This window comes from Danio aesculapii, chromosome 20, assembly GCF_903798145.1.
Source record: "Danio aesculapii chromosome 20, fDanAes4.1, whole genome shotgun sequence".
Taxonomy (NCBI): Eukaryota; Metazoa; Chordata; class Actinopteri; order Cypriniformes; family Danionidae; genus Danio; species Danio aesculapii.
Genome location: NC_079454.1, coordinates 1,542,998 through 1,570,820, shown reverse-complemented (window position 1 = coordinate 1,570,820; position 27,823 = coordinate 1,542,998). Strand labels below are relative to the sequence as shown.

Sequence of the window (27,823 nt, the reverse complement as noted above, 5' to 3'; positions counted from 1 at the left end):
TCAAGTTGCATAATTGATTTATTACGGTATTGACGGTATTAGAAAATCCATGTCGTGGCGCAATGTCACACCGGTGATGACTATGACACCGGTGTACCGCCCACCCCTATCCCAAACTGTAGAATGCTCCTCCCACTAACATTAGGAATGCCGGCTCATTGGACGCTTTTAAAAAGCTACTTAAAACTCATCTGTTTAGGACTGTTTTTAATTTGTGATCTCTTTTATTCTTCCTGTGTTTTTATTGTATTTTTTATTGTTTACTGTGCTTTGTTGTTTTTACTTTTTTGTAAGCGCTTTGGGTTTTAGAAAAGCGCGTTATAAATAAAATATATTATTATTATTATATAGAATCAAAATCAAAATTCCCTTTACTCCTAAACTCAACCCCAAAATACACGAGAGATAGCTCAGCAGAGAAAATGGCACGTTCAACTTGCAGCATACACTGCACAATGTGGTTATCATATTAGCCACAACTATGAGGGGAGAGATCAGAATGATGGGAGTACACTGTATACTATACTAACACTTCATACTGTATTAAACAACAGTGAGATAAAATCATAATTCAACAGCGTGAACACATGCTCAAACTATCTCTGACATTCTACCGTGATCTGGCTCTGCCGTTCTCCATCTCAATATGCATGGCTCTTTCTACAGCGCATGCTGCTGGCACGTCCCATTGTAAAGGAGCAGCCTGGAAGAAACATGGACAGAGAGAACAAGAAAACAGAGAAAAGAAAAAGAAAGAAAACTTACAGCCCACCAATACAAACTCAAACGTTAGAAGCTATTTAGGCACATCTACATTGTAAAAGAGCTATAGAAATGTAGATGACGTGACTAGCAATGTATAGTGAACACAACTTATAGGTAAGTGAACTGCATAAACTCTTTTATTAACGTTCCCCTAATTGTTTCCATGTGTAATGATATCCGTTATGTGTGATCTTATTAGAAAAGCCAATGATATGTTGTATATAAAAAAATGACAGTCTTTTAATACATGTTTAAGGTCAGTGATCAAACAGGAACTTGTCTGTGGATGTACAATGCCTCGCCATCAGTCCCGCAAACTAAACACTGCTCAAGCACATCAAGGCTGTTGACGGACAGGGTCTGGCTGGGGAGCATATGAGTTGCCTCCAGTCTGCTTTTGCTGGAGTCCCCAGCAAGCCAGGCACTGACCGCGGAGTCATTTTCTCCAGCAAGCGCTAGGGCACTTTGTGAGACGACCCTACTGTTCCAGCCCTCTGCAACAAAGCAAACGCACAATCACATTAGTCGTAATTAAAAAACCATTGCGCTCAGACCTGCTGCATAGCTTCGGTAATACAAAGTGATTCAAACTAACTCAAGAAAGAGTGCAAGACAGTTAAATACAGCGGTCTCTCGCTATAACGCGGTTCACTTTTCTTAGCCTCGCAGTTTCACTGATTTTTTTCGTGCAATTTAACATGCTTTTTATCCTACAGCGCATTGTGTTCTGCATCTTGACTGGCTGTACACCATTGTCAATCAATCTCCTCCGTGTCTCCTGTACAGTACATAAATTTACATAGCTCTTCGATAGCTAGCAGTGTGACTCTGAAGTGCTGGACTGTATGTTTGGAAGTTCTCCCCACAATGTTGATGAAACGTTCTGCACTGTCAAAGGCACCTGCGGTAGCACCCAAAAGGCAGAGGAAGATTCTAACCATCGCAATAAAAGTTACGCGGCTGTAGGGCGCCATTACGGAATAAATAAATGAAGATCGAATGGTTTTGACCTTTGGTTTCATTCTATAATTCTGGACTTATTTTGCTCGAAGGTTTAAACTTTGAGAGTGTTTAAACAAGAGAAAAGAGTGAAAATACTAATATCTGTGTGTGAAGCGGTTTTACAGCCTTAAAACATCTATAATAACTGTAAATAAATAAATAAAGCTGACAACTTTGTGAATTTTGCCTATTGTGGGCTATTTTTAGAACGTAAATCCCATGTATAACGAGGGACCACTGTATATGGCAATATAAAATGTATATGTACATAACCATGTGCGCCCCCATATATAACAGAGTTTCTGCAGATATCATAATGTCAAATTTAAGACTCAGCCTTTTTATTTTTAATAAATTTGCAGCAATTTCAAAAACTCTTTTGTTCACTTTGTCATTATGGGGGATTGTGTGTAGAATGTTGAGGAAATGAATGAGTTTAATCCATTTTGGAATAAGGCTGTAACATAAAAACAATGTGGAAAAGGTGAAGCGCTATCAATACTTTCCGGATGCACTGTAAATGTTTATAATGGGCTATATGCATCCCTAATGTTTTTCAGCCACCAATAAATTTCTGGTGAAAGGTTGGTGTGACTATTTACAAATCCATGAGGTTCCACAGATAATGCACTTATATAATCAGTTAAATAGACTTAGGCATTCCTGCAGTTTCTAAAACAAGATGAAAGACTGTTTAAACGCAATTGAACAAAGGAATTCAATGCTGTGCTTCTTGTCAGGTGTGAGAGCCACTATTTATCGCATCTTAGGCTGTGAAGACCATCGATTTTAAAGAAACCAGATCTTAAATGTAGTATAATGGTGTAACAGTTCATTGGAAGCGATTGAGTTGGACTACTAAAAACTAAAAGCCACTTTACATATACTACGATGTTTTTGGCAATCTGACCACACATTTCTATCCTACATATTATTTTTAGTAATTGCGTAACAAAATCATTGCTTACTCTGTAGAAGTGTGCTCACGTCTGACCCTGAAGTGCTCTCCCAGTGTAGCAGAGATCCGTCCTCTGAGCATGTAAACAAGTGATTGGGGTTGGATGGATGAAAATGCACTTCCCACACTGTCGAGAAAATAGATTCGAATCAGTGCCAATGCCACCAAATTAGTCACATTTTAATTTACTCACCATTTACTTATCCCAAGCCGATATTTTTGGAAGAATATGTCATGATTACCAGCGATCTAACCACCAGAGGTCGCTGGTAAACACTCACATTCACATGGACTACATCTTATGAACTACAAACTCAGTCATGCCACACACACACACCTGCTCCAAGTCTCCACTGATTGGACTCCCACAGCTGATGCTGCTTCTAGACTGATCACACACACTATTTAAACAGCACACACAATCACTTCCTTTGCCGAGTCTTGTTTACCTGTAAAGTGACAATTCAACGCGTTTTCCTTAGTCTTGTTTCTCCGTGTTTTGACCCTTGCCAAGTTTGTCCATGTTCACTGCCTGCCTTCAGACCTCTCGCCTGTTATAGTGACTACGATTCTGGATTTGCCTTTATTCATCTGTTTGCGCCTGCGTTGACCCTTGATTGCCTGACTAACGAATAAACCTGTACTTGGATCCTAACGTTGTCTCTGTCATCCACGTGTTACAGAATATTGGAAACTGTTAGCCACTGAGATCCGTATTTGGGAAAACATACAAAGGAAGACAGTGGCTACTGAATTCCAGCAATCCTAAAATAACTTCCATTGTGCTCAACAGAAATAAGAAATCCGTACAGGTTTGGAGCAAGTGTAGGATGAGTTTGCCTGAACTATCCCTTTAAGACTGCACTAACTAAACCTTTAAGGAATGTTTTAAATGTAGAAGATTTCACATGGACAGAATGGCAGCATCCATTTTTTTGTCCCCAGCATAAATGCTTGCAGGTGTACAGTTTTAAATTGGTCTAAGTATAAGGTAAATCCTGCTGTAAAAATCAAGTTGTAATATCGCTTTAAAATGTATTATGGTAACACTTTATAATATCTACACACTATGAATCATTTATTAAGCATTAGCAAATAGTCAATTCATTTTTTGTTGAGCATTAAATGTGCAGTATGTACGTTTGACACCCAGTGGTTGAACTAGGTATTGCACTCCTGGTTCAAAACATGTGCAAGCACAGGTTGCCAGATTGACGACACCAACTGGAGAGTGCCTGACTGTCGAGCCTAAAGGCTAATGTAAATCTGATTTAAATCGTTTTCTAAATAAAAGCAATGGCACGCAAGAGAAGGAATATTTCCCATATTAAAAGGAGTTTTTGTCCTAACCAACACTTGAAATTTATATTTCAGAAACGGCCTTCATGTAGTTAAACAATATAAAACTGACAACGATCAGCTCAGGTACACCTCATGTGCTTTATTCAGTGTTAACTGCTACTAATAATCGAGTATGAATGCCATTTTAATATTTATTGCCATACTACTGAAAGCAGCAGCAGATAGTTCACCTCAGATCTGGAAAATAAAATAACCCGTCTGAAATTGAGCTCTGACTTTACGTCATCATTAATATTCTATAATTATTAGTCTTTCATTTTGGAATTATAGCTTATATCTATCTATCTATCTATCTATCTATCTATCTATCTATCTATCTATATCTATATATATATATATATATATATATATATATATATAAGCTGAGTCTAAGAGTTTTATTTATTTGATAGTTTATTTCACATTTCTTGTTTGTAAAGGCTAAATACAAATAAAAAGTAAACATAAATATTTTTGTACTGTTTTTATTAAAAATTATAAGTGTTAAAAAAGTTATAAGAGTCTGGATGTTATTATAGACTTTGCAAATTCAGTTTGCAGACATTTGTGGGTACAGACATCCATTGTGTGCAGCCTTGCCAGTTTTTTCCTGGGTTTTTAATATTGTCCATATCGATATCGGAATTATATCGTATCGACCAAAATTAAGAAATATATGGTGATATAAACTTTTGCCATATCGTCCAGCCCAAGTGTACAAGTTCACGAGTAGTTGCATGGCTTTCCCAGCTTTGCTGACAGGGTTAGACTCTGTCTGCGGACAGTTGGTCGGCCATCAGCTACGGTTTAGGGGGAGGCAGGTATAAAAATTCAGGCAGTATAAAAATAGCTTGGATAAAAATATGATGTTTTCATGGTAATGCGTTTACTGCTCTAAAATACCTTCATTTTAAATGTCTGGATACATTTTTTTCATTTTAAGAAATATTTTGGAACTGTAAACATGTCAGGCTAAATAATTCAAATAAATCATTGACGTCTGCTGTCTTCATTAGTTTCAATAAAACAGATTTCTTGAAAAGGCATCTTTGGATATCTAAGAATATCCAAGTTAGAAATCTTGGATATCTAAGTAAGACTACTGCCATGTGCAGGTCTATAGCATGTTTGGATGTTAGTTTATAAGTGATTTTCTTTTTCAAAGGTTTCCTGAATCGTAAGATGACCACTAGCTTTTATGGATATGGAGGGTCTTTTTCTGCTCGATATTATGTTGCTCATTTTCTCCAGAGGAAATTTGTATAATAGTAAATATGATGAAAAGTGTCCTTGCTTTGTTAAACATCACTTAGAAAATATTTGGAAAATAGGAAATTTCCCAGCAGGGCTAATATTTTGTCTTCAACAGTATGTGTAGCATTTAATAGGTACTCACTCTCTGCTGAATGTGCCTCGGTGAGAGAGAAAGGTGTATTTCCCTGTCTCACATCCCAGATACAAAGCATCCCATCCTGCCCTCCCGTGGCAACTATGTGCTGCTGGTTTGGGTGTTTGTCCACACAGTGCAAGGGCACTCTATCCCCGGTGCTGCAGGAGCAGAACAAAATAAAGGACAGAAAAGAGACCAACTTAAGCACTTTTTTCGTTCGTTCCTTTTGGATAATGAACATGCACAACATTAGATGTGTTTCCATCCAAAGATGCAAATTAAACTTATGAGCAAACCTGGAATATCGCACAAGGAAAAAGCTGCATTTTCCATCCAATGAGTCAAGCAGAACAACATTGCTGTTGTGGGCACTTCAAAAAACTGTGAATAATTACATGTTGAAGACTTAATAGGCCATTTAATTTGATTGAAAATACTATAATTAGCCTATTATTCAGAGTATGTATAGGCCTATTGTTTGTTAACTCTTTATTTAAGGTTTGACTTAATCTCAATTGAAGCATGTTGAGAGGGCGGGGCATTGAGTAGCTCCTCCCCTTTTATAAAAGCCAATAGTGTTTAGTTATTACAGCTCGGCCAGTGAGAGTGGTTGAGCTCAAGTGCATCGAATGAAAATACAAAGAGATGACGTTAACCATAGAGGACTTCCAGGACAACACATACACTTATTACCCTTCACTAAACAAACACACATGATAAAACTGCCGGTTAACTATGTCTCTATATGATAACTTCTCTTTGATTGTAACTTTAACTTAATCTGATTGTAATGCAATAATGCGCACGCTTTGTAAAGCTGCTTTGAAATAATTATTGTAAAAAGCGCTATACAAATAAACTTGAATTTAATTTAATTTAATAAAAAACCAAAGAGAAGCATCCTGAAGGGGACGAGCATGTCAGACACTAGAGAGCTTTTAACTGGTCAAGATTTGATAAGAATCTAAAGTCTAGGGTGACGCATTTAGGCAGAAGTGACAAACAAGCTTTGGATGTTTATATTTTCTAAATGCTAATTTTGTGACTGTTTTAGAGCACACTAGCTTATAGATGTCCTTAACACTAACATACTGATACTAACATGTAAGATAGCATCATTTTAATTCATTGTTCACTGTTCATTTAACTCATCTCACCATAGAAACTACAGCTTTTATTAATGAGAGGTGATTTTTATCTCCTAGTTAATGCGTAATAACACATTCAAATTAAAAGTGGTAATTATTTTATGAACTTGAGCTAACAACTAACAAAATTCAGCAAATTCAGTAAATATGTGGCTATTTCTCACTGCTGATTTTAATGCATTCACATTTACTGATCATTTATTGTCAAGCGTGTTACCTTTTGTACTTAATCATTTGCGATTTAACTGGTTTAAACGATTTATTTACTCTGAACACGTATACACCACACAATAAAGTATTTTTGATCATTATACCTGTTAAAGTCATCTTCTTTGCAGCTTTGGTCTATTCAGTATATCAAGCTTCAACAATTAATCGCAACAAGATACCTCTCAAGCCTATCTAAAAGATAATAGGAGTAAAAGAATCATACAGTGAGAGAATCTGCGCAGGACTGTCACTCTGCTGTCTGAAATCCCACATCTTCAGCTGACCGATGGAGTTCACAGTCAGAACTTCTGTCGTCCTCAGAAACGTCACAGCATGAATTGTACTGCTGTCTGCATTTTCTGTAAGAAACGAGAACAACTGTTGTTACTTTTTGTATCACGGACGCACATCTGCACTACAGGTCATGTCTAATTCAAAGATACATCCATCCACCCATAATAAAGGTTCAGTATTGAATACTTGCTCACCTCCACTCGGGCTGTCTGATATGATACAAATCTCACATGGTTAGGTCTCCCCTCAACCTCCATCTCCTGTTTTGTTTTAGATACAGCTAGACACAAGATTTTGAAGAACTACATTTGCTGTAGGATTGCACCCTGTGTTTCTATTTGATTTATGTATATTAGTATTTTCTGCACTACTATCATTTTATTTATTTATCTTTAGTTATTTATTAACATTGAAGGATTCGGATTTATACCTTCCAATCCATCTCAGCATGAATCGACGTTTATCCTTTCCCCATCATCCTGTTTGTCATTATTTTTATTAAATATGATTATTTAAATGAGTATTTAACTTTGAATTGATTTTAACTAATAAATAAGTTAACACACTGTTTAATATAAGAATGCTCAGTGCGTTTGCCTGTCTCTTTATACCTGTTTTCAGGAGCAACCAAAGTAGTTCAGAGGTCACGGAGACCTTGAGTGGAACTGAAGCAGCTGTCTCTATTGTTATTTCTAGTAGTTAATACTATCTAAAATGTCTGAAGTCATTCTGCTATTTGTACAGCTAATTGTTTTAGTGATTCTACTTTTTATTCAAGATAGACTTTGTGTAGTGAGGATATTATAACTGTCTGAATGTAGATTACACCGGTTTTTAACCAGTTTTGATAAAGACGGCTGAGAGTACGCTCAGCCTTGGATAAGAAACAGACTGTACTTTAAGTGTGTGTGTTCTATTTGATTGAGGATCTGTTTCACAGGTCTGGAGTCAGCTCTAAACAGTCTTGTGGATGTCTGACCTTTATATGCTTAAGATATGGTTCAGAATTGTACCCACGTGGAAATTTTCCTCGTCTTATCTGTGTTTTAACCAATCAGGTTAGAGCACTTATATGTGTGACGCAGTTAATGACGTGATGTGAGAGTATAATTGTTATTGATTTGTGATTGTAAGTGAGAGCGGCCTAGGAACTCATTGCGAGGGTTGAAGCTGGCTTCAGTAAACTTTATTTATTTATTTATTTGATTCTCTGACTCCGGCTCTTCTTCATCTGACAGACTGCTCATTCTTTGGGTTAAACCAGTGTTTCCCAACCCTGTTCCTGGAGGCACACCAACAGTACATATTTTGGATGTCTCCCTTTTCTGACCCATTAACTTCAGGTGTTGGAGTCTCTTCTGATGTTAAGATAAGTTGATTCAGGTGTGTTTGATTAGGGAGAGGTTGAAAATGTGTACTGTTGGTGTGCCTTCAGGAACAGGGTTGGGAAACACTGGGTTAAACTGTATACAACATTTGTAAATAATTGATCTGTGGTGTTAAATATGCACTGCTACATATTTAAGTATTGTTTGTTGTTGCTTTTTAGTGTTCTTGGAGTTATCGTTTCTTTATTAATGTATTCTAAAAATGTATAAATAAAATGTTAAATAAATCTTATATCACAATACACGCCGTTTCCTTTACTGATAACAACATATATCAAGGTACAGTAATGTTTCTGTAAATCCGATCAATTAATAGATTTTGCATACATACATGCATATATATATATGAGCAATATCACACGAGTAGCAGTGCGATGTGGCTGTATATCCGCACTGGTGGGAGGCTTGCGTTGTCACGAGGCTGCAGGCCTTAAAGACAAACAGATGGCCAACCAATAAGCAACTCTGTGATACACAAAGAGCGGCCAACACAAAATACACACATTCCTGATATATGACTCCCATCTCACACTCAACACACTACAATTACTATGGTATAAATACAGCACTACAACATACAAAAGCATTATGATGATTTGATCAGCTGTAGTTTAAAATCACGCTGTTACAGTCATATGTATATACCTGTATGTTTTGCTTGTGTGTGTGCGCTCTCTCTCTCTCTCTTTCTCTCTCGCTCGCTCCCTCTCTTTCTGTGTCAATTCTCAGGATCGCCCATTCCAATATCCCATTCGTCCGTGAAGACGTCAATCTCCATTCCACCATGTGACGTCATCACCTTCGCCACCAATCAGGATAGGAGCTCAAAGTTTAAAGGGATGCGAGCGGGGAAGCTCGTTCTGCTTTGCCCTGTCTTGCTTGCGTTGTCTTTGCTTGCTTTTGTGTGTGTTTTGGCTTGTTGTTATGTGCTGTGATATTGATGTGAATTTAGAGTTTTGATTTTGGTCTTGTTCTTGTGTTGATCGCTGTTACCGTCTTGTATGAGGAAATCTCCTGATCTCTGGCGTCAGCCTTCCCCTGGGATTCGAGGAGTTTAGATGTCACGTGACATACATCTCGCATCACGTAGATAACTCCACTGTCTAAACACACTAGTTTAGAAGTGAGCGCCACCTGCTGTAAGTTCTCCATATTTTTGGTTAGTAGAGTAGATTTAGTTATAGCGTGAAAGCGCTGAAGATGTTGAGTTTGTTTATTTTCTATTAGATAGTTTAGAGGGTTATATTAGCTAGATTTGGGCGTTTTGTTATGTTGCTTTCATTTATTTGGCGCCACTTAATTCTCGTTTCCCCAACCATAATATACGTTGATTTTTGTAAATAAATTCACTTATTTTTGCAGTATTTTGGTTGTTGTTTTGATATTTTGCCACCAACTCACCACAAATTTTAATCACATTAAATGTTACCTCTTAAACCCTAGAGCAAAACTTTAAAGTCGTAACAAACGCATTTTATCCTCATTTTATGTATTATGCTGTCTCTGTCGCCATCTTGTGGATGGCGCTGTCTCTCCAAAATTATAAATATTTAAAATAGCCACTTTCTTTATAAATAAACTGCATAATTGCGATCTAAACAACTACATTCTTGACTAAAAAAGCCTCAAAAGTACATTATGTTGTCCAACAGCTGCAATATTTGTCAAACTGTAGTGAGTTTATTGATCTGCTGTCACTCTATGTGGGCGGAGTTATACAGAAGGGTGAGGAGGCTGTAGGAGTTCTGATATTACAAGCCAATACAGCCAATCAGATTCGAGAACCAGACATGATATATTACATGTCAGAACCAGACATATATCACATAGAATGTACAATTTCTTTATTACGTTCTTCTGGGCAAATGTTTGGTTAAGGACAGAGAAATATAAAATCAATATTAATGAAATACAAAATTTAAAAAAAGTGTATGTTTACAGGCCTAATATAATAACACAACAGGTTTGCAACAAGTGAAGGAAGAGCAAATGATGACAGAACTTTTATTTTTTGGGTGAACTGTCACCTTAAGTGAAGCGGTTTTGGAAAAATGAAACAAGATTTGCACACGCGCCACAAAACACTTACCAATAACACGCATGACCTCCGCCTGATCCGCCTTGTAAAGAATAACTCGCCCGTCCTCACCCACGGACACTACTTCAGGACTCCTGCACACTATGGCTGTGCACGGTGCATTATCACAGGAACACCGATGAGCTCTCTCCCACACATGAGCCAATGACAGAGCCTGAAAAACACCATCCCAATCAGGCCTGAGCCATGACAGAAATCCCATATCATGATACAAGTCATCTCCAATACTGATGATGCTACACATCACAATATGAAACCATTTTCTGTCAATTCAATCTATGAACACTTCATATATTACAACATGTCAAGGATGATTTGTTTAATATCTGCTCAGAAATATACTCATTTGATAATAATTCTCGATTTATTTAGAACGTATATATCATAATACAGTACCATTTCTGTCTACTCAATCTATTAACTCTTGTTACGCAAGAGCGTATTGGGATTGGGTTGTTTCTGTGCCACTGTGTGTGTGTGTGTCTCTCTTTCTTTCTCTCTCTCGTCCTGTCCTGTTCCTGTTTCCAGGTTGCTCTGCCCTAATTGGACGTGCTGCGTGCGTGCGCTGTGGTTGGTGCTCGGAGAACGCAGCATCTTTTAAAAAGGAGACCGATGGAGTCAGATCGCGGGGGGAGAGATGGAGAGCTTTTCAAAGAATGAGATGATCTTGTTTAAAACCTGTTGAAGTGTTTGTTGTTTATTATAAATTGTGAACTTTAAGGTGCTCTGCAACTTTTTTTCTCCCCTATCCATATATTTGTCTGATAAGCTGTAAGCTAAGCGCTGTAGGGGCTGAGTGCTATTTACTTTGACACTGATTTTCTCCTGTTTTTCGTTTAGTTAAAGAGTAAGAGCAGTATTTGTAATTTATTTTCTGCATTTGTTTTTGGTTTATTAGGTAAGTTATCTTCAGGGCGGAGTTAGTTAATGTTTTTGTTTATTATCTTGGCCTTGCTCAGCCCTGAAGCTATTTTTGTTTGCGCTCATTGTCTTTTTTTCTTCTTAAATACCAACTTTTTTTCGCCTTCTCACAATAAAAGCACCTTTAAGGCAGGGCTATTCAATTGGCGGCCCACATGTGGCCCAGAATCAACCTCCGAGTGGCCCAGCCCGTGGTTCTGTCCATAGATAATAAATTAATATATTTTATTCATTAATTGTTATTTAATATATTTTAAAATATTATATTAATATAAATATAAATTATTTATTATGTCTACGGTCCCGCCAAAAACCCAAATACCTACGTAAATTATGTAGCCTGCAACATGCAAACAATGCAGAGCACGCCCGATTGGAAGAGGTGTGCCTGAGCACGGTTCACTTTTGTTGGGTGCAAAGCGTACCTGAGCCCGAAACTGAAGACGAGACGTGACTTTTAAGGGCCTGTTTCATATGAATTTAATAATCATTCTTATTGTTTAGTGAACGTAAACTGTCGTAGATTATTAAAGAACCCCTCACTGCACCACAGCTGCACCTTTAGCAAACCTCCTAATTCCGGCAGTATGAGTATGAGGACCATCGAAAGTGGCGGATCTGTTCGGGGAAATATTTGACTGCGTGTCACTGCATCCTAAACCACTAAAATGATATAACGATATAAAGAAATCTCGACTGTGCTGAGCGAAAGCGCTTCTTAAACTGAACAGCGCATCATTGATGACGTAAGCGTGCTCTTAAAGTTGGTTTTAAAATTCGTCCTTATGAGCTGCTTTGCTGCTAAAATGACTGGCCCAGCTAACCTTCTCGGTTTGACAATCTGGCCCAACTAAATTTGTAATCAAATAGCCCTAATTTAAGGTCATTTAAATTATAAACCTGCTAACGGTTTATTTATTTATTTTCTTTAACTTTTATGTTCGACCTCAGCCCGAGACACTTGAGGTCGTAACACTCTTTATATCAGCGGTTCACCACAGGGAGGTCCCGGCCGACAAGCTCTGTGGGGGGTCGCGTCATGTTTTAAAAAACGTTTAGCAGTGGACAATTAGGAGAACGCGATCATCTTGCCTTAGTTCATTTTATCCCCTAGCTGACCAAAAAAAAATTGGACAAATTTGTAATTCATACCCCACAAAAAAAAGCCTCGGATCGCCTTCAGGAGCTAAAAGCAATGACCCAAGCATACTGGACCCAGGTGAGGAAGCTCCAAACATTTCAGGTCACAGCACTAGCAATACTGGAAACACGAAATGCAGGAAATACCAAGACAGTAACCAGAACTATGGATTTATTTCATTTTCTCAAAGCAAAAAGTACCTAGCCACAGTGTATTATCTGCGCCAAAGTTCTTGCTAACGAATGCCTCGTCGTCCAAATTAATAAGACATTTGCAGACGACTCATCCCCAATACCGCGAGGTGCACCCAATACAAATGGCCTACTGATGTTTTGCTTATATATTTTACATTAGCCTATTATTTGTGCATAAACATTTCTAGATATAGTAACAAACATATTGTTCGATTGAAAATAAAATGTTTTGTCATACCTACTGCAAACTTATATGAGCGATAATATCATTAAATGTGGAGGGGGGACTTACAATATTTTCCAGGGATCTGAGAAAATGATCAGATGATGCAAATATTACAATTAAACACATACCTGGCAGTCCGACTGAAGCTTAAAGATGCTCACGGCCCCGCTGGAAGATGCAGAAACAAGCCGGTCTTGATCTAAAAACTACACAGATTAAACAAAACAGTTTTGCTCATCTCAAACTAGTTCAGTTTTGAAACAAGGGCGATTAAATAATGACAGATTTTTCATTTTTGTGGGAACTATACCCTTAAACATCTATTAAACATACTTTTTAAATGGGCTTTATAGGTTATTGAACTAAACTAGCTCCTGCATTAGTGAGCAGGTGAGTGTGTTGTTGTTGACAGTCATTATTATTGACCTGCAGGTCCATCACATCTCCGTCATGCTGAGAGTCGCATAGTAACTGAGGCTCCTCATCCAGGTCTCCATCCAGGGTTGAGCCTCTGCGGTCTCCCACTGACCAGATGGACACTTTATTATTCTGAAACACAAAGTGAAAGCCTGTTATTATCATATCAGATCACTCAGCGGAGCATAGGGGCTCATTCACACCGAACTAGGGCTGGGCGATTAATCGAAATCGACATTTTCCAGGTCAATTTTTTCAATTACTTTCCCTAGTTCATTTTAGACTGTTCTTTTAAGGCAGTGTGTGTTTTAATTTCAGTTGTTCAACGCTGATGTTCAATAAATAATCATAGATAGTAGATAGTGTGTGTTGATTTTAAAATAATAACCCATCATTTAAGAATCTCTCACTTGTAATATGTGAGCATATTTACTGCACAAAACTTTTCAGTGAACTATGAGGGCAAAAAATAAAATAAATAAAATCTTTAAAATAATAATAATAATAAAATAATATAATAAATAAAAGAATAAAATAATAGTAAAATAAAATCTTTGCTTCTGTAAACATCATATATGACGCTCAGGAATGGGTTTAAAAGGTCCCGTCAATTAAAAATAAAGTTTTTTTTTTATATTAGTTTCAGTCTGTTAGTTTTAAAGATATCTAGTGCTAGTGTGTGCTCCAAAACAGAGGCAAAATTTGTGTTCATAAACTGATATAACCATCCAAAGCTTGCAGTTTGTCACTTCTGTCTGAATGGATAGACTTTTATTGACGTCACCTCATACTTCAGTTTCTCATCAAATCTTCTGACCAATCAGATGCTCTCTAGTGCTTGGCATGCCCCGCCCCCTTCTTCTCATTTGCTGTTCATTTAATGTGCTTGAGCTCAAACACTCTCACTGGCAGAGCTGTGGAAAAAACTAAACACTATTGGCTATTTTTTAAAGGGGAGGAGCTACTATATGTCCCGCCCTCTCATCATGTTCCAGTTGAGATTACGTCAAAAATATAGAATGAAAATGCACATTTCAAAGTACTTCATATGACCTTTAAAAATACAGTGTAGTGTGAGGTCCACGAGACGCTAGATTATGGACGTGGTGTAATATTGACAATAAAGGACCATTTAAAAATATGGGAAACAATGTTATGATAAGCACTTGACAATACATCATATACCTCAATAGCTCTAACAAAGCCACCATGAGTGTCTCCTGCACAATGATATAATGGTAAATCATTTTAAATGAGAAAACAGTGGGCGTGGCTTGTTTTTTCTACTGCGAGCTGATTGGCTATAGTAAAGTAGGCATTTCAATCAGAAAGATGGGGGAAAATGTTTGAGGAGAGCTATTACAACCTAACAGACTCCTCCTGTGCACTATTTCTGCTTGTTGACAAAACTGACAGCTGGAGGGGCATGGTGGTTAAGCGTGTTAGCCACGCCCAATGGCTCAGAGAAACCTAGGCTGTTTCTTAATACGTGTTCTTCAGCGTTCTTGCGTCCTCATGTAACATCATCATTAATTGCCAAAGTTCAGTTCCAAAAATCAATACCGCAAGAACGGAGGAAGCGTGAAAGTTCCCGGATGTGTTCTTGATGGGAAAGGGATTTCTGTATGGGGTTCTATTTGTGCCAAAATTCCCATGCCTGCTTTCTGCTTTGTACTTCACATTTGTCTTCGTCTACTCTCATTGCCCGCATGTTTAGGAAAATCACAATTGTTAACGTACATGTTGTCTGTTGATGTCGTCTTAATCTGTCGTCCTGTTGGTTTTTCTCTGTTTTGTACTGTCATATTCATCTATGCTGTCGTTTATTCTGTCATCCTTGTACTCATATTTGCTGTTGTTTATATTGTCATTCTTACTGTCGTCTATGCTATCATTACCATTGTCCATGCTGTCATCCGTGCTGCAGGTTATTCTGTCATCCTTACTGTAGTCGATATTTTTTGGCACAAATGGATCCCCATATTCTGGACAGTTCTAACAGACACCTCCTCAACGCCATTTCTGTTTGTTGTTATAGGGCTGTCAAAACTGACATTCTGAGAATTTAACTGAAAACAAACAGAAGTGAATTTGTAGATTTCAAGTACAATGTCAAACTTTTATTCTTAATGACATGAGACGAATTGTGAGTAACGTTAAGGTGAATTGTTCACCACAAAACTAGCAACGTGAGCTAACAACATCAATGTGGTTAGTTTTGACTCCATGTGTAATAAAAACGCGGCGTGCATGTCCTTTCAGCGTGTGTTTACATAGAAAAACAATATAACAATAGTGCGTTGTAAAGGAAAACCGCATTCGGTGAGGTCGGCCCATGAGTATTTGGTAAGTTATATGTGTAGTGTTCGCTGTGAGCTCTTGCCTCGTTGTCCCAGGAGCCGGTAGCGAACACCTCGGGCTGCTGGAGGGCCGCCGCGGACACCGGCCGCCAGCGCGTCTTGCTGATCTTCTGGGAGATGTACTTCGCGCTGATGCAGTCCATTGCGTCTCACTGGCGTTGTGTTGATTTGCAGAGTTTGGGGAGCTTCACGTGCAGTGTATCCCGCCACCACTGACTGCGCACTCGACAATACGGTGGCCTGGAAGGATCAAACGCGTTCACAAAACATTTCTTGGCTGTTTTCTAGGCCCCCCTATAGCCTTAAATAATACACTATTTGAGAGAGCAGTTATCCGAAACCATAGTGGACGTTCTGAAGTGCACTAAATCAGTGCCAAAATGCACCTTCAATAACGAGTGAACACTCAACAGCTACCCAAAATGTGCTGAGAGTTTGCGCGCGGAATACATTTTCGCATCTGACCACAAGATGGCGGCCAAGCAGTGATGGTGGAATGCTTTCGGCCAAAGTTTCAAAATAAAATAACATTTAATTAAAGTGAATCAAAAGTCTTCGTTTTATTTCGAATAGACAGCTCGCTAAGGGTTAAATGATTTTCATAGAAGTCACAAAGAAGTTTCACATCCAATCCGCCTGAGGGATTTATTACAACAAACAAAACGGCATCCCTTCTCGTTTCATTCACTCCTTCAGGTGGACTGAGGGACGATTTCGGATACAGCAATGGTTGAGTGATGTCTAGATGGGATACAGCTGCGGATGCTTTTCCTTCGGCTTATAACATAGGATAAACCAGAAAGGGAGAGGGGAAAATAATAATTAATCTAAAAAATAAAATACAATAAAAAAAGATAATATAATAAAAATCAGGTTGCAGAAAATATCTCATCATCATTGTTTTAAAGAAGCACATTTCTGAAGGGATTAATTAAATGTTCAATGTCACATAAGACGTCTATAATAGCTGGTGTTTTTTTAGGAAACCACCCAGGCAAAAAAAAAAAAAAACAACTTTTAACTTTTTTCCTGTAAAGTGGCGTAATGTACACACCACACTTTTTTGAGTTGTGAAAATGCACCATCCAAATGAAATAAAATGAAATGTTTGTCATTTATAAATCTAAAAATAGCATTTTATGATAATAAAAGAGCAAGTCTGGTTTGTCTTATTATTGCTGAAGTGAAAGAATTGTAAAAAAAAAATGAAAAGGTAAAAAGTTATGAAATTTGTATAGAAAAATGTATTAAACATTTCATATGACATATTTCAGTAAAATATAACTTCTATAAAAACAAAGCTAATTGGCACCAGTGGGTTACGTAAAGAGAAATGTACTATTTCTCCATTTTATATTATTTTTATTAGCAAACCAAGATTATATATATTAGTATGCAATAATATACAATAATATGCAAAACATATGCCACAGTGTACATGCAAACATACATTCCCAGGCAACTTTTAACTTTTCTCTTAAGATTTTACATTGTATATATCCAGCTAAAGAGGTTTTAGAGAGATTTAATTTGGATATTGATTACTCCTGTGATTTTTGTTGCATGGAAAAGGAATCTATTGTCCATGTTTTGTGGTTGTATATACACAAGGATGTTCTGGGTGGATGTGAAAATTTTCTTTTGAAGGAAAACAAATATTGTATTCAAGTTACAAAATTTTGATATTTGCATTTATTATGTCAATACATGCAAACACATTTACCTTTCTAGTACAACTTTTTATTAATACGGCAAAGTTTCATATACATAAAAAATGGACTGGATCAAAGCCAAATTTTGTTTCCTTTCTTAAAGAGACTAAGGACAACTGCACACGTTTGGAGAACATTAATAAAAAAAAAGCAGACTTGTAATATTCTTAAGGAATATACGATTTTTAATTACTGAATGTTTTTATGTACACTCTGGCATATATTTGTGTATGTTACTGTATAATTGTATATTTGTTAATAAAATGAACTTTTCTCCTGTAGTGACGTCATACACCGCACTTCTGCGTCATATTTGCGAGGAGAAAAAAAAATCAATAGGGAAAAGAAGACACTCGTCCGCTCACCACCACACCACACCGGGCTTAATATTCATGCGACTAGCTCATCCAAAGTACTTACTATTTAGCTATTGTCATCACTGCTGATTTTAGAAATGCTTTTCCGCTTCGCATGTGCCAAATGTGTCACAATCATGATGTCTGACGTCACGCGATAAGGCGCTCGTGCTTTCCTCCTGCTGGCGGCGCGCAGGGAGCGACTTTTGCATCTTAAAAACCCGACACAAAAAGCACACAAACCTGGCCATGTGCGAATTAAACATGGTTCACAATGCATGACGCAGCCGCGGGTCGCTAACAACGGGACATGTCTGGTGATGACGTCTCCGTGCTGGAAGTGGTAACGGTCGTCGGAAGGGCGGTGTGCGCAGGCGCGGCGCTGACAGCCGCACTCTACCTGATCCGCAGAGTGTGTTTAATAATGGCCTGGAAATCCGGAGGAGCGAGCCATGCAGAGCTCGTCAACAACCTCCGCAGTGAGTTTAACCCGCACAGACTGTCTGCGAGAGCGGGATCGCTCTGTGTGCCGCAGTGTTTAGCCTGGAGGGTTTGTTTACGCTGTTGTGGAGAGCGAAAGTGCGCGTCCGTCAGCTAGCATTGCGTTACAGCGCAGGGGAAAGTGCGCGGATGCGTATTGGGAGACCGCGACTTCATCTTAGCGTCGCTTTTATGTGGACTATCATGTTAAACGAGCACGTGGTGGCTGTAGTTTAACACTTACACTGCGCTTTCAGTGCTCTTCAATATGTTAGCTAGCTGCTAGCAGTCTGTCTGTGTGATCGTCACTCCCAAACCACCTGCAAATAGTCTGCTCTGGTTATGTAATCGCATTGGTATAATTATCTGGTCTAATTTAGCTTCGTGTAATTGTTTCTTGTTATTTATTTGTATGTTTTTGATTGCACTGACAGCCCTCTGTTGTTGTTTTTCGTTGCCTGTGCTACTGTATTACTCTTAAGCCTTGTATGTATTAAATCGACCGTCTATATGTATTTGCATGTTAATATAATCTTAAATAATAACGCTAAAGTCGCGTGTTTGTTTCCGAATATTCGTAAAATGCTTCGTTGTTTAATGGTCGCATGTGCAGGTTTTATTTGGAGTTGTTCTGTGGGCGTGGCACACCACATGCTGCCAAAGTCATCGTATGATGATGTCACTCAGTACTTTGTTCGTCTGCTGCACTTTACTCCTTTATATTTCTGCTGCATCCAGTAGGCCTACAGTAAAGTCCACGTCTGTTTAATAGTTTGACTTATTAAATCCAAAAAAATGTGTGTTTTACTGGGACATTTTAAAATGCTTAATGTACCTAAACATAAACCAGAGAAACCCAAATTTCTGTCAAACTGTACTTGTAATTAACCCCAACTACTGTAAAAAGAACGAGCCCCAATTCCATAGATAAAGTGAAAAGCATCACATTAAGCGTTTTCTCCCCCATTGAAGTCTATTATAAGGGAAAAGCTTAACGTTGCTTAATGCAGAGTTTCCCAACCCTGTTCCTGAAGGCACACCAACAGTCCACATTTTCAACCTCTCCCTAATCAAACACACCTGAATCAACTTATAACATCAGAAGAGGCTCCAACACCTGAAATTAATGGGTCAGAAAAGGGAGACATCCAAAATATATACTATTGGTGTGCCTCTAGGAACAGGGTTGGGAAACACTGGCTTATGTACCTTAACAACAAGCGGGGAAAATCTAATTTTACTCATGACAAACACTCTCTGATGTCAAAAGAATTTCAGTGAGTGAACATTTTCACGTTATGCGTTTTAAGTGCATTATAAGGAAACACCTTAGCATGGTTTAACACTGACCAGGGAAACCCAAATTTCTGTCAAACTTAACTATTGACAAAAGAACGGGCCCTAATTCCTTAGATCAAGTGAACAATATCACGTCAAGCGTTCTCTCCCCATTGAAGTCTATAATAAGGAAAGGCTTATCATAACTTTACAACAACCGAGGGAAACCACATGTTAAACAGGCTGTTCATAAAATAATAGTGTTAATCACAGGTCAAATTTGATAGAAATTTTTTATTTTCACCGCTTGTTGTTAAAGTACATTAAGCCACGTTAACCCTTTTCCTTATAATAGACTTAAAACGCTTAACGTGAACATTTTCACTCACTAAAACTAGAGCTCCACATTTCCACATCCACCCAGAACATCCTTGTGTATATACAACCACAAAACATATGGGCAAGAGATTCCTTTTCCATGCAACAAAAATCACAGGAATAATCAATATCCAAATTAAATCTCTCTAAAACCTCTTTAGCTGGATATATACAGTGTAAAATCTTAAGAGAAAAGTTAAAAGTTGCCTGGGAATGTGTGTTTGCATGTACACTGTGGCATATGTTTTGCATATTATTGTATATTATTGCATACTAATATATATATATAATCTTGGTTTGTTAATAAAAATAATAGATAATGGAGAAATAGTACATTTCTCTTTACGTAACCCACTGGTGCCAATTAGTTTTGATTTTATAGAAGTTATATTTTACTGAAATATGTCAAATGAAATGTTTAATACATTTTTCTATACAAATTTCATAACTTTTTTTACCTTTTCATTTTTTACTTTTCTTTCACTTCAGCAATAATAATGACAAACCAGACTGTTGGTCTTTTATTATAATAAAATGCTGTTTTTAGATTAATAAATGACAAACATTTCTTTTTATTTCATTTGGATGGTGCATTTTCACAACTCAGAAAAGTGTGGTGTGTACATTACGCCACTTTACAGGAAAAAAAGGTAAACGTTTTTTCTTGTTGTTGTTTATTTTGCCTGGGTGATTTCCTAAAAAGACACCAGCTATAGTGTATATGCCGAGCTAGTGTTGTTCCTATACTGATAAACTTCTGGTGATATAGTGAGTTTTTTTTCCATTTTATACGGTTCCTTTTACAGCATCGGTGTTGTAATGTAATTAAAATACAATCAGTTAAACAGACTTTGGCATTCATTAGATGCTCAAGCATAAAACGAGACAAAAAGCCGTTTACTCGCACGCGCCCGTCAGAATCGACAGACTAGCACAGAAGCTCCATTGAATATACTGAGGTAAAATAAATGTTCATATTATAAAGACATAGCGGGGGGAAAATGTTATGTAATGCAGTGCTTCTTGTACAATCTGAGACCCACTTTATATCGGATATCACTCAGCCAGTGGAGATCGCTGATTTAAAAAAAAAACAGACCTTAAACGCGCTGATTTTGCATTGGCATACAATTTAACAGAAACGATTAACCCAGGTTACTGGCAAATTAAAAATCCTATTAGCATGCTTTGGCATATACTCCATTATAGACGTCTTATGAGGCATTAAACATTTAATTAATTCCTTTAGAAATGTGCTTCTTTAAAAACAATGATGATGAGATATTTCCTGCAACCAGATTTTTATTATATTTTTATTTTATTTTTTAGATTAATTATTATTTTTCCCCTCTCTCTTTCTTGTTTATCCAATGTTATAAGCTGAAGGAACAGCATCCGCAGCTGTATCCCATCTAGACTTTACTCAACCATAATGTACATTAAGCCATGTTTAACTTTTTCCTTATAATAGACTTCAATGGGGGAGAAAACGCTTAATGTGATGAATTGGGGCTCGTTCTTTTTACAGTAGTTGGGGTTAATTACAAGTACAGTTTGACAGAAATTTGTGTTTCTCTGGTTAATGTTTAGGTACGTTAAGCCACGTTAAGCATTTCTAAATGTATTTCTGCGCTTTTCTTCTCAGGGAATGCGTGTAATCTATTCTTAAGTCGTGTTTATTTTAGACAAATCTAACAGTTGACCATTGGCCAGCGAGACTAATAATACTCAAGTGGCATGTAACCCATCCTCCTGAACTCCTGGCTTTATCCTGAGGTCAAGTGGTCAGTGTGCTATATTTAGTGGTGCTCGCTAAGATACTATTACTGATGATGCGCAGGGTTTTGGATTTGAACAAACTCCTAAGAATTACATCAATTGAATGAACAAAAGTCGATTTGTTCTGTCATTGAGTGTGTTTTACTCTTGGTTGCACCATGCTGATTATATAATTGATTACTTTTAAATCAGAAGTCAGATTGAAAGGGGTAGTTCAGCCAAAAATGAAAACTTGCACTGTAAAAATATCTGTTAATTAACCCTAATATTCTGTATTTTGTGATTCCCAAGTGTTTTCTGTGTTGTTATGGTGGTGAATTGCATTATGGGATGTTGATCTCTGCTCTGTGCACTTTTGATGTTGAAAATTCAACTATAAAGTTGAACAAAGAGACAAATAGGCATTTTAGCACAAATAATATACCATATAACATATAATATATAGAGAAATGAGTCTGTAAGATAACAGAAAATGTGCTGACTGTTTATTAAAATGTTTTTGTAGCAGAATATACAACACCAACCCGGACAGTATAACACTCTAAACCAGGGGTCACCAAACTTGTTCCTGTAGGGCCGGTGCCCTACAGATTTTAGCTCCAACTCTAATCAAACACACCTGAACAAGCTAATCAAGGTCTTACTAGGTATACTTGAAACATCCAGGCAGGTTTGTTAAGGCAAGTTGGAGCTAAACTCTGCAGGGACACCGGCCCTCCAGGACCGAGATTGGTGACCCTGCTCTAAACTATTAAAAATGCTAATTAAAGTCACTTTTTTTAAGGTTTTCAAGGTTGGAAGAAAGCCCAAGGGCCCATAATGCAATTCAAAAGCATAAATAAATGTGGAAAAATAAAAATATTAATCACAAAATACAGAAAAATGTTAATTACAGATTTGTTTACAGTGTAGTCTTCCTCTATACTCCGTTGAACTGTTGAAGGAAGATATTTTGAAGAACTCTAGAAACCAGGAATGGTTACAGGTTTCCAGCATTCCTCTAAATATCTTCTCTTGTGTTGAAACATGTTTAAAACAAGTAAAGCATGGCAGAATTTTAATTTAGTCCAGCTAATTTTACACTTAGCCTATAGCTGCAGCTCATAGACTTACAGATCTGGCTAATCGATATGGAAATGATTCCTTCGGATCACTATAAACTCTCTGCAGTTCTCCCTGGTCATCATCCATAAGTGTTAATGTGATGTGTAAATGTCATGTGTTCCTGCAGCTGTAGATTTACATCATTTACATGCTCTCTGGAAATCGAGGTCAGAGGTTTAGCATGCTGTATGCTAGGCCGGCTATTCTACACGATATATTTTAAACGACATATATACGATATATTCTAAATGATATATTTTCGATATATCGTTTCAGCATCGATATCTCAATGTGCGCATCAGCAATAGCAACACAAGTTTGCAATGTTGCGTTCACATGTTGGGATTATAGCTGATTTGTGAAGTCACTGCAGAGTTACTGAGCGAAAGATGATCATTTTCACGTGTTTTTAAGGCATGAGACTGTGTTTAGGTACAATAAGAGTTTAAAGTATTCACGCAGAAGGAATTGTACCATTTGTAACGTTTAATAAAGATGTATTGTATTGGATTATTTATAATATGAAGACTATAGTTTTATTGTACATTCGATTTTTCAATATCATTACCTGAATACTGTCTGACTCAGAAAACCCTAATCTCAGTATATATCCCTACATTTTATTATCTCTGAGAAGGTGTTAGAATAAGGAATAATTATTAAAAATATGGATGATTGCAGACCTTCAGTCTTTGAGTGCTAATGTGTATATGTTACTGTTTAGTATGCAGATATTAAGTGTGTGTGTGTTTTGAATACCAGCACAGGATTGCTGGCGTCCTGCAAATGACTGACTGACAAACTATAAACCAGTAAAGCATGCATGAAACAAAAAATGAGATATTTTGAGGAATGTTCATGCTACTTTTTATCTTTTTTCATAGTATAACATAAGGGTACTCTTGTAATTGAAAAGCTTGCACTCTGTACGATATGCCTATGTAATAAGTGCTGATCAAATCTACATGTGTATCTTGATTGCATTTTAAGCTCCTCCGAACTCCAGCAGATGCGTACATGTAAATGAATGCATCAGCCGATTAGTGTGTATTTTGTGTTTCTTGTCCAGAGAATGGGATCATTAAATCAGACCGCGTATATGAAGTTATGTTGGCCACAGACCGCGCCCACTTCTCCAGATGTAATCCATATATGGACTCGCCACAATCTATAGGTAAGTTGCCGTCCAGAGATATTATTTAGTTGACAGTGCTAGGGCTGCGCAACGGTGCGAATTACAGGGAGGTTTGGGGGGGCTCGACCCTCCTAATTAATGCTTGATGCTTCCTAATGGACATCAAAACAAGATGTATAGGAAGCTCAGCCCTTTAATTGTGAGAAGTAGGTTTTTCTGATCTGTATTTAAATAATAATATCCATATAGCGTTTATATATGAATGCATAATCACACAAATCAATCTACGCAAGAAAATAAATATTCAGCAGTCTTAAACCCGAGGATCAGAGCACTAACAGAAGCGTTCACAAGACACTTTTGCCATAAGATAGGGGTTTGTTTCTACATATAGCCTAAAAGTAATGTCAAATTAGATAGTATGTATAGTTTAACTTACTGTACAGCAACTGTAATGGCTAATCTGGTGACTGTACACTAAATATACATCAAAACGCTGATAAAGTAAATACGTTTTATTAATAAATCAGATGTCCTTTAAATAAATGCATTCATTTGAATAACGAAAGCATGCATTTAGGTAACATTACTGAAAAGTTGAGTTTAAGTTGCTTAAAATATGAGCAAGCAAGCTAGAGAAAGAAATCAGTGTTCAATAAGTGAAATGAGTCTTGTTAAGCTATTTTATTTTAATATATGTTTTGAGGTTGATTAGATAAAACTAAACAGTGCTGATAAGTGCTTTTTACTTTTGTTTGTTTACGTAATTAAAACTATATTATGCAACAGTGAAACATTATCAAAAGTTGTTGTACACTTCTTTTTTACTTTGAAATAATATGAAACGAGTGACGCAGTAGGTAGTGCTGTCGCCTTACAGCAAGAAGGTCGCTGGTTTGAGCCTCGAGGGTCAGTTGGCGTTTCTGTGTGAAGTTTGCATGTTCTCCCTGCGTTTGCATGGGTTTCCTCCGGGTGCTCCGGTTTCCCCCACAGTCCAAAGACATGCGGTACAGGTGAATTGGGTAGGCTAAATTATTTGTAGTGTATGTATGTGTGTGAATGAGTGTGTATGGGTTTCCCAGTGATGGGTTGTGGCTGGAAGGGCATCCGCTGCGTAAAACACATGCTGGATAAGTTGGCGGTTCATTCCGCCGTGGCGACCCCAGATTAATAAAGGGACTAAGCTGAAAAGAAAATGAATGAATGAATGATTGAATAATATGAAACGGGTTGCATATATTTTTTAAGTTGTGTATTGCGTATCAAATATTGCATTGTTTAGCATGCAATCGTATATGGCATTTTTCTTCAATATCGCACAGCCCTGCACAGTGTCAAACAAAACTGCAGACATTTTTTTGCTTTTTCTGCGCAGAATTTTGTACAAAATCTGCAGATTTACATAAATGTTTTGCGGGAGTATACTTACTAAACTGAAAACATGAAGTAAGAAGAATAGCTTTAACTTTCATTTAGGTTTACAATGCAGTAAGATCCACCTGTTTGGTAAACAAAGTCTCTCATATGATATATCTATTAAAAGATAAACGTCACAAATTATGTTGTAAATAAATCATATAAGCACTTTTGCATATTAATAATATTACTGAAATGAATATAAAAACTGAATATATATTTACACACATCTACATAAGTAAATGAACAGATTCATTTAATGATGGGTTATTTCTGCACGTGCAGATTCTGTGTGGGTCTACTCATTTGTGCCTGATGTGCCTAAAGCAGTGTTTCCCAACCCTGTTCCTGAAGGCACACCAACAGTACACATTTTCATCCTCTCCCTAATCAAACACACCTGAATCCTCTTATCTTAACATCAGAAGAGACTCCAACACCTGAAATTAATGGGTCAGAAAAAGGGAGACATCCAAAATATGTACTGTTGGTGTGCCTCTAGGAACAGGGTTAGGAAACACTGGCCTAAAGCACCCAAGACTTCTTTCCCAATAATGACATACCTGGTCTTTTATTTTACCCAATCAGCACATCAAATACAGCTACGCCAAATTCATGAAATAAAATGATTGTGTGTTTATTCATTGAAATTCTAGCCCTGAGGTGATATTCAGACATGATGCATTCAGTAAGCCTCTTTTCAGAGGCTCAGTAGGCCCGAGCATACAAATAAAGATATATATAGTGACAATATAGATCTGAGGAAAAAAAATAAATAAATAAAAGTAAATAGACAAACTTCAAGCAAAAATACAAACTTAGAGACATAAGTGACCTATCCAATGAGGCTTTGAACTGGTCCCCATCTTCTTTCAAAGATCTGAGTCTTCAGCTGTATTTGTGCTGTCAACTGTTCCATTGAATAAAACTGTCTGGTTTTTTGTATCCACTGTGAAACCGTGGGTGGTTCAGGTTTAAACCAGTTAATTGTTATATTTTTTCTTGCAGCCATTAGCAGGAGATGTAGCAAAGTTTCTTAATCATGGGACAGATCCTCTGGAAATTTATCCAGTAAAAACGTTAAAGGGTCCCAAGAGAGATTCACTTTAAGGAGCTTTTCTACGATCCCCTTAACTTCAGTCCAAAAGTGTTGAACAATGGGACAGTCCCAAAATATGTGCGTTTGATCACCCACCAGTCCACAGTTTCTCCAGCACTTATTGCTGCCACAACTACCAGAACCGAAACACGTTAGTGGTGTCCTGAAAAATCGAATTGTAGACTTCCAATCAAACTCCTTCCACATTTGACTCCCCACTCCCTTATGGCAACCAGAACAAACATCCACCCAAGTATCATCATCCAATGTCACATTGAGTTCCATTTCCCATTGTTGTTTTATATGTTGTGTGTTATCCGACATATCCATCATCAGTTTGCAATAAATTAAGGACACTTGTTTTTTCATTACGCCCTTGTTTTCAATCAGATGAATCAAGTGTTTTTCTATGTTTGTTGGTTCTCTTCTGAGCTGATCCCAATTCTTATGTTTTGTTAAATAGTCCCAGTAAGCCTCTTTAAAGGGACTGTTCACCAAAATAAAAATGTACTCACATTTTCTCTCCAGCGGTTCCAAATATTTTTGAGTTTCTTTATTCTGATGAACACAAAAAAAGAAGATATTTTGAAGAATGTTGGCTGACTTCCATTGTAATGGGTTATGTGCACATCAGCTAGTGTTTTTCAGCCAATGAGGAACTTGTGGTGAAAGCTTAATGTGATTATTTTTAATTTCATGAAAATACTTCATGTTTTAAAGACATGGTGGAGGGAAATGGATTTAATGCAGTGCTTCTGAGACCCACTTTATATCAAATATCTATCAGGCAGCGAAGATCACTGATTCTTGAAATCAAACCTTCAACGTGGCAGTTTTATAATGGAAAGTCAGTGCTGAGGCTGGCTGAACTGAAAAGTCTGTGTGCATATACCCCACTGAATGATTTTGGGGGTTAAATGAATTGTTATCATTTCATACAGGTTATCAAGCAACAATCAGTGCACCACATATGGTAAGTCAGAACTCACCCTTTTTTTTTAAAGATATATTTAAGATGTGAACGGTATTGGTCTGTTTGAGGTGCTGACCAAGCCTCATTTGTGTGCTTCAGCATGCTTATGCGCTAGAGCTCCTCCATGACCACCTCTATGAAGGAGCAAAGGCTCTGGATGTGGGATCGGGCTCCGGGATCCTCTCCGTCTGCTTTTCCAGAATGGTGAGTAGCTTCCCTTCCAGCCCCAAACATGGATTTTCATAATAAATGCAGTGTAA

General features: G+C 37.4%; 2 protein-coding genes across 4 annotated transcripts in view; one reads left to right on the top strand and one right to left on the bottom strand.

Annotated features, from left to right (window-relative positions):
* Nucleotides 1-880: 880 nt before the first annotated feature.
* On the bottom strand, nt 881-16,265 carry nup43 (nucleoporin 43). Its single transcript, XM_056481278.1, has 8 exons — nt 15,877-16,265; nt 13,503-13,625; nt 13,205-13,282; nt 10,586-10,748; nt 7,038-7,173; nt 5,463-5,614; nt 2,736-2,852; nt 881-1,259 (listed from the first exon to the last, which is right to left on the bottom strand). Exons 1-8 carry the CDS (start codon nt 15,994-15,996, stop codon nt 1,030-1,032), a joined length of 1,119 nt encoding a protein of 372 aa, XP_056337253.1. The 5' UTR covers nt 15,997-16,265; the 3' UTR covers nt 881-1,029.
* Nucleotides 16,266-18,186: 1,921 nt separating this feature from the next.
* pcmt (protein-L-isoaspartate (D-aspartate) O-methyltransferase) overlaps nt 18,187-27,823 on the top strand; it is a 17,880-nt gene continuing 8,243 nt past the window's right edge. The window contains exons 1-4 of one of the 3 annotated variants that reach the window (XM_056480988.1): nt 18,187-18,400; nt 24,010-24,114; nt 27,532-27,563; nt 27,663-27,767. In XM_056480988.1, coding sequence (XP_056336963.1) covers nt 18,232-18,400; nt 24,010-24,114; nt 27,532-27,563; nt 27,663-27,767 — 411 coding nt within the window. In that variant the 5' untranslated portion in view covers nt 18,187-18,231. The remainder of the gene's footprint in view (nt 18,401-24,009; nt 24,115-27,531; nt 27,564-27,662; nt 27,768-27,823) is intronic. The other 2 variants (XM_056480987.1, XM_056480986.1) reach the window with 2 other exon arrangements.

Excerpts from the sequence above, each read along its gene's own strand:
- nup43 (XM_056481278.1), bottom strand. The coding sequence starts at position 15,996 with ATGGACTGCATCAGCGCGAAGTACATCTCCCAGAAGATCAGCAAGACG. Across the intron at positions 13,626-15,876 it reads CCGGCTCCTGGGACAACGAG|AATAATAAAGTGTCCATCTG; the intron begins GCAAGAGCTCAC and ends TTTGTGTTTCAG. Across the intron at positions 2,853-5,462 it reads CGAGGCACATTCAGCAGAGA|TGTGGGAAGTGCATTTTCAT; the intron begins GTGAGTACCTAT and ends TTTTCTCGACAG.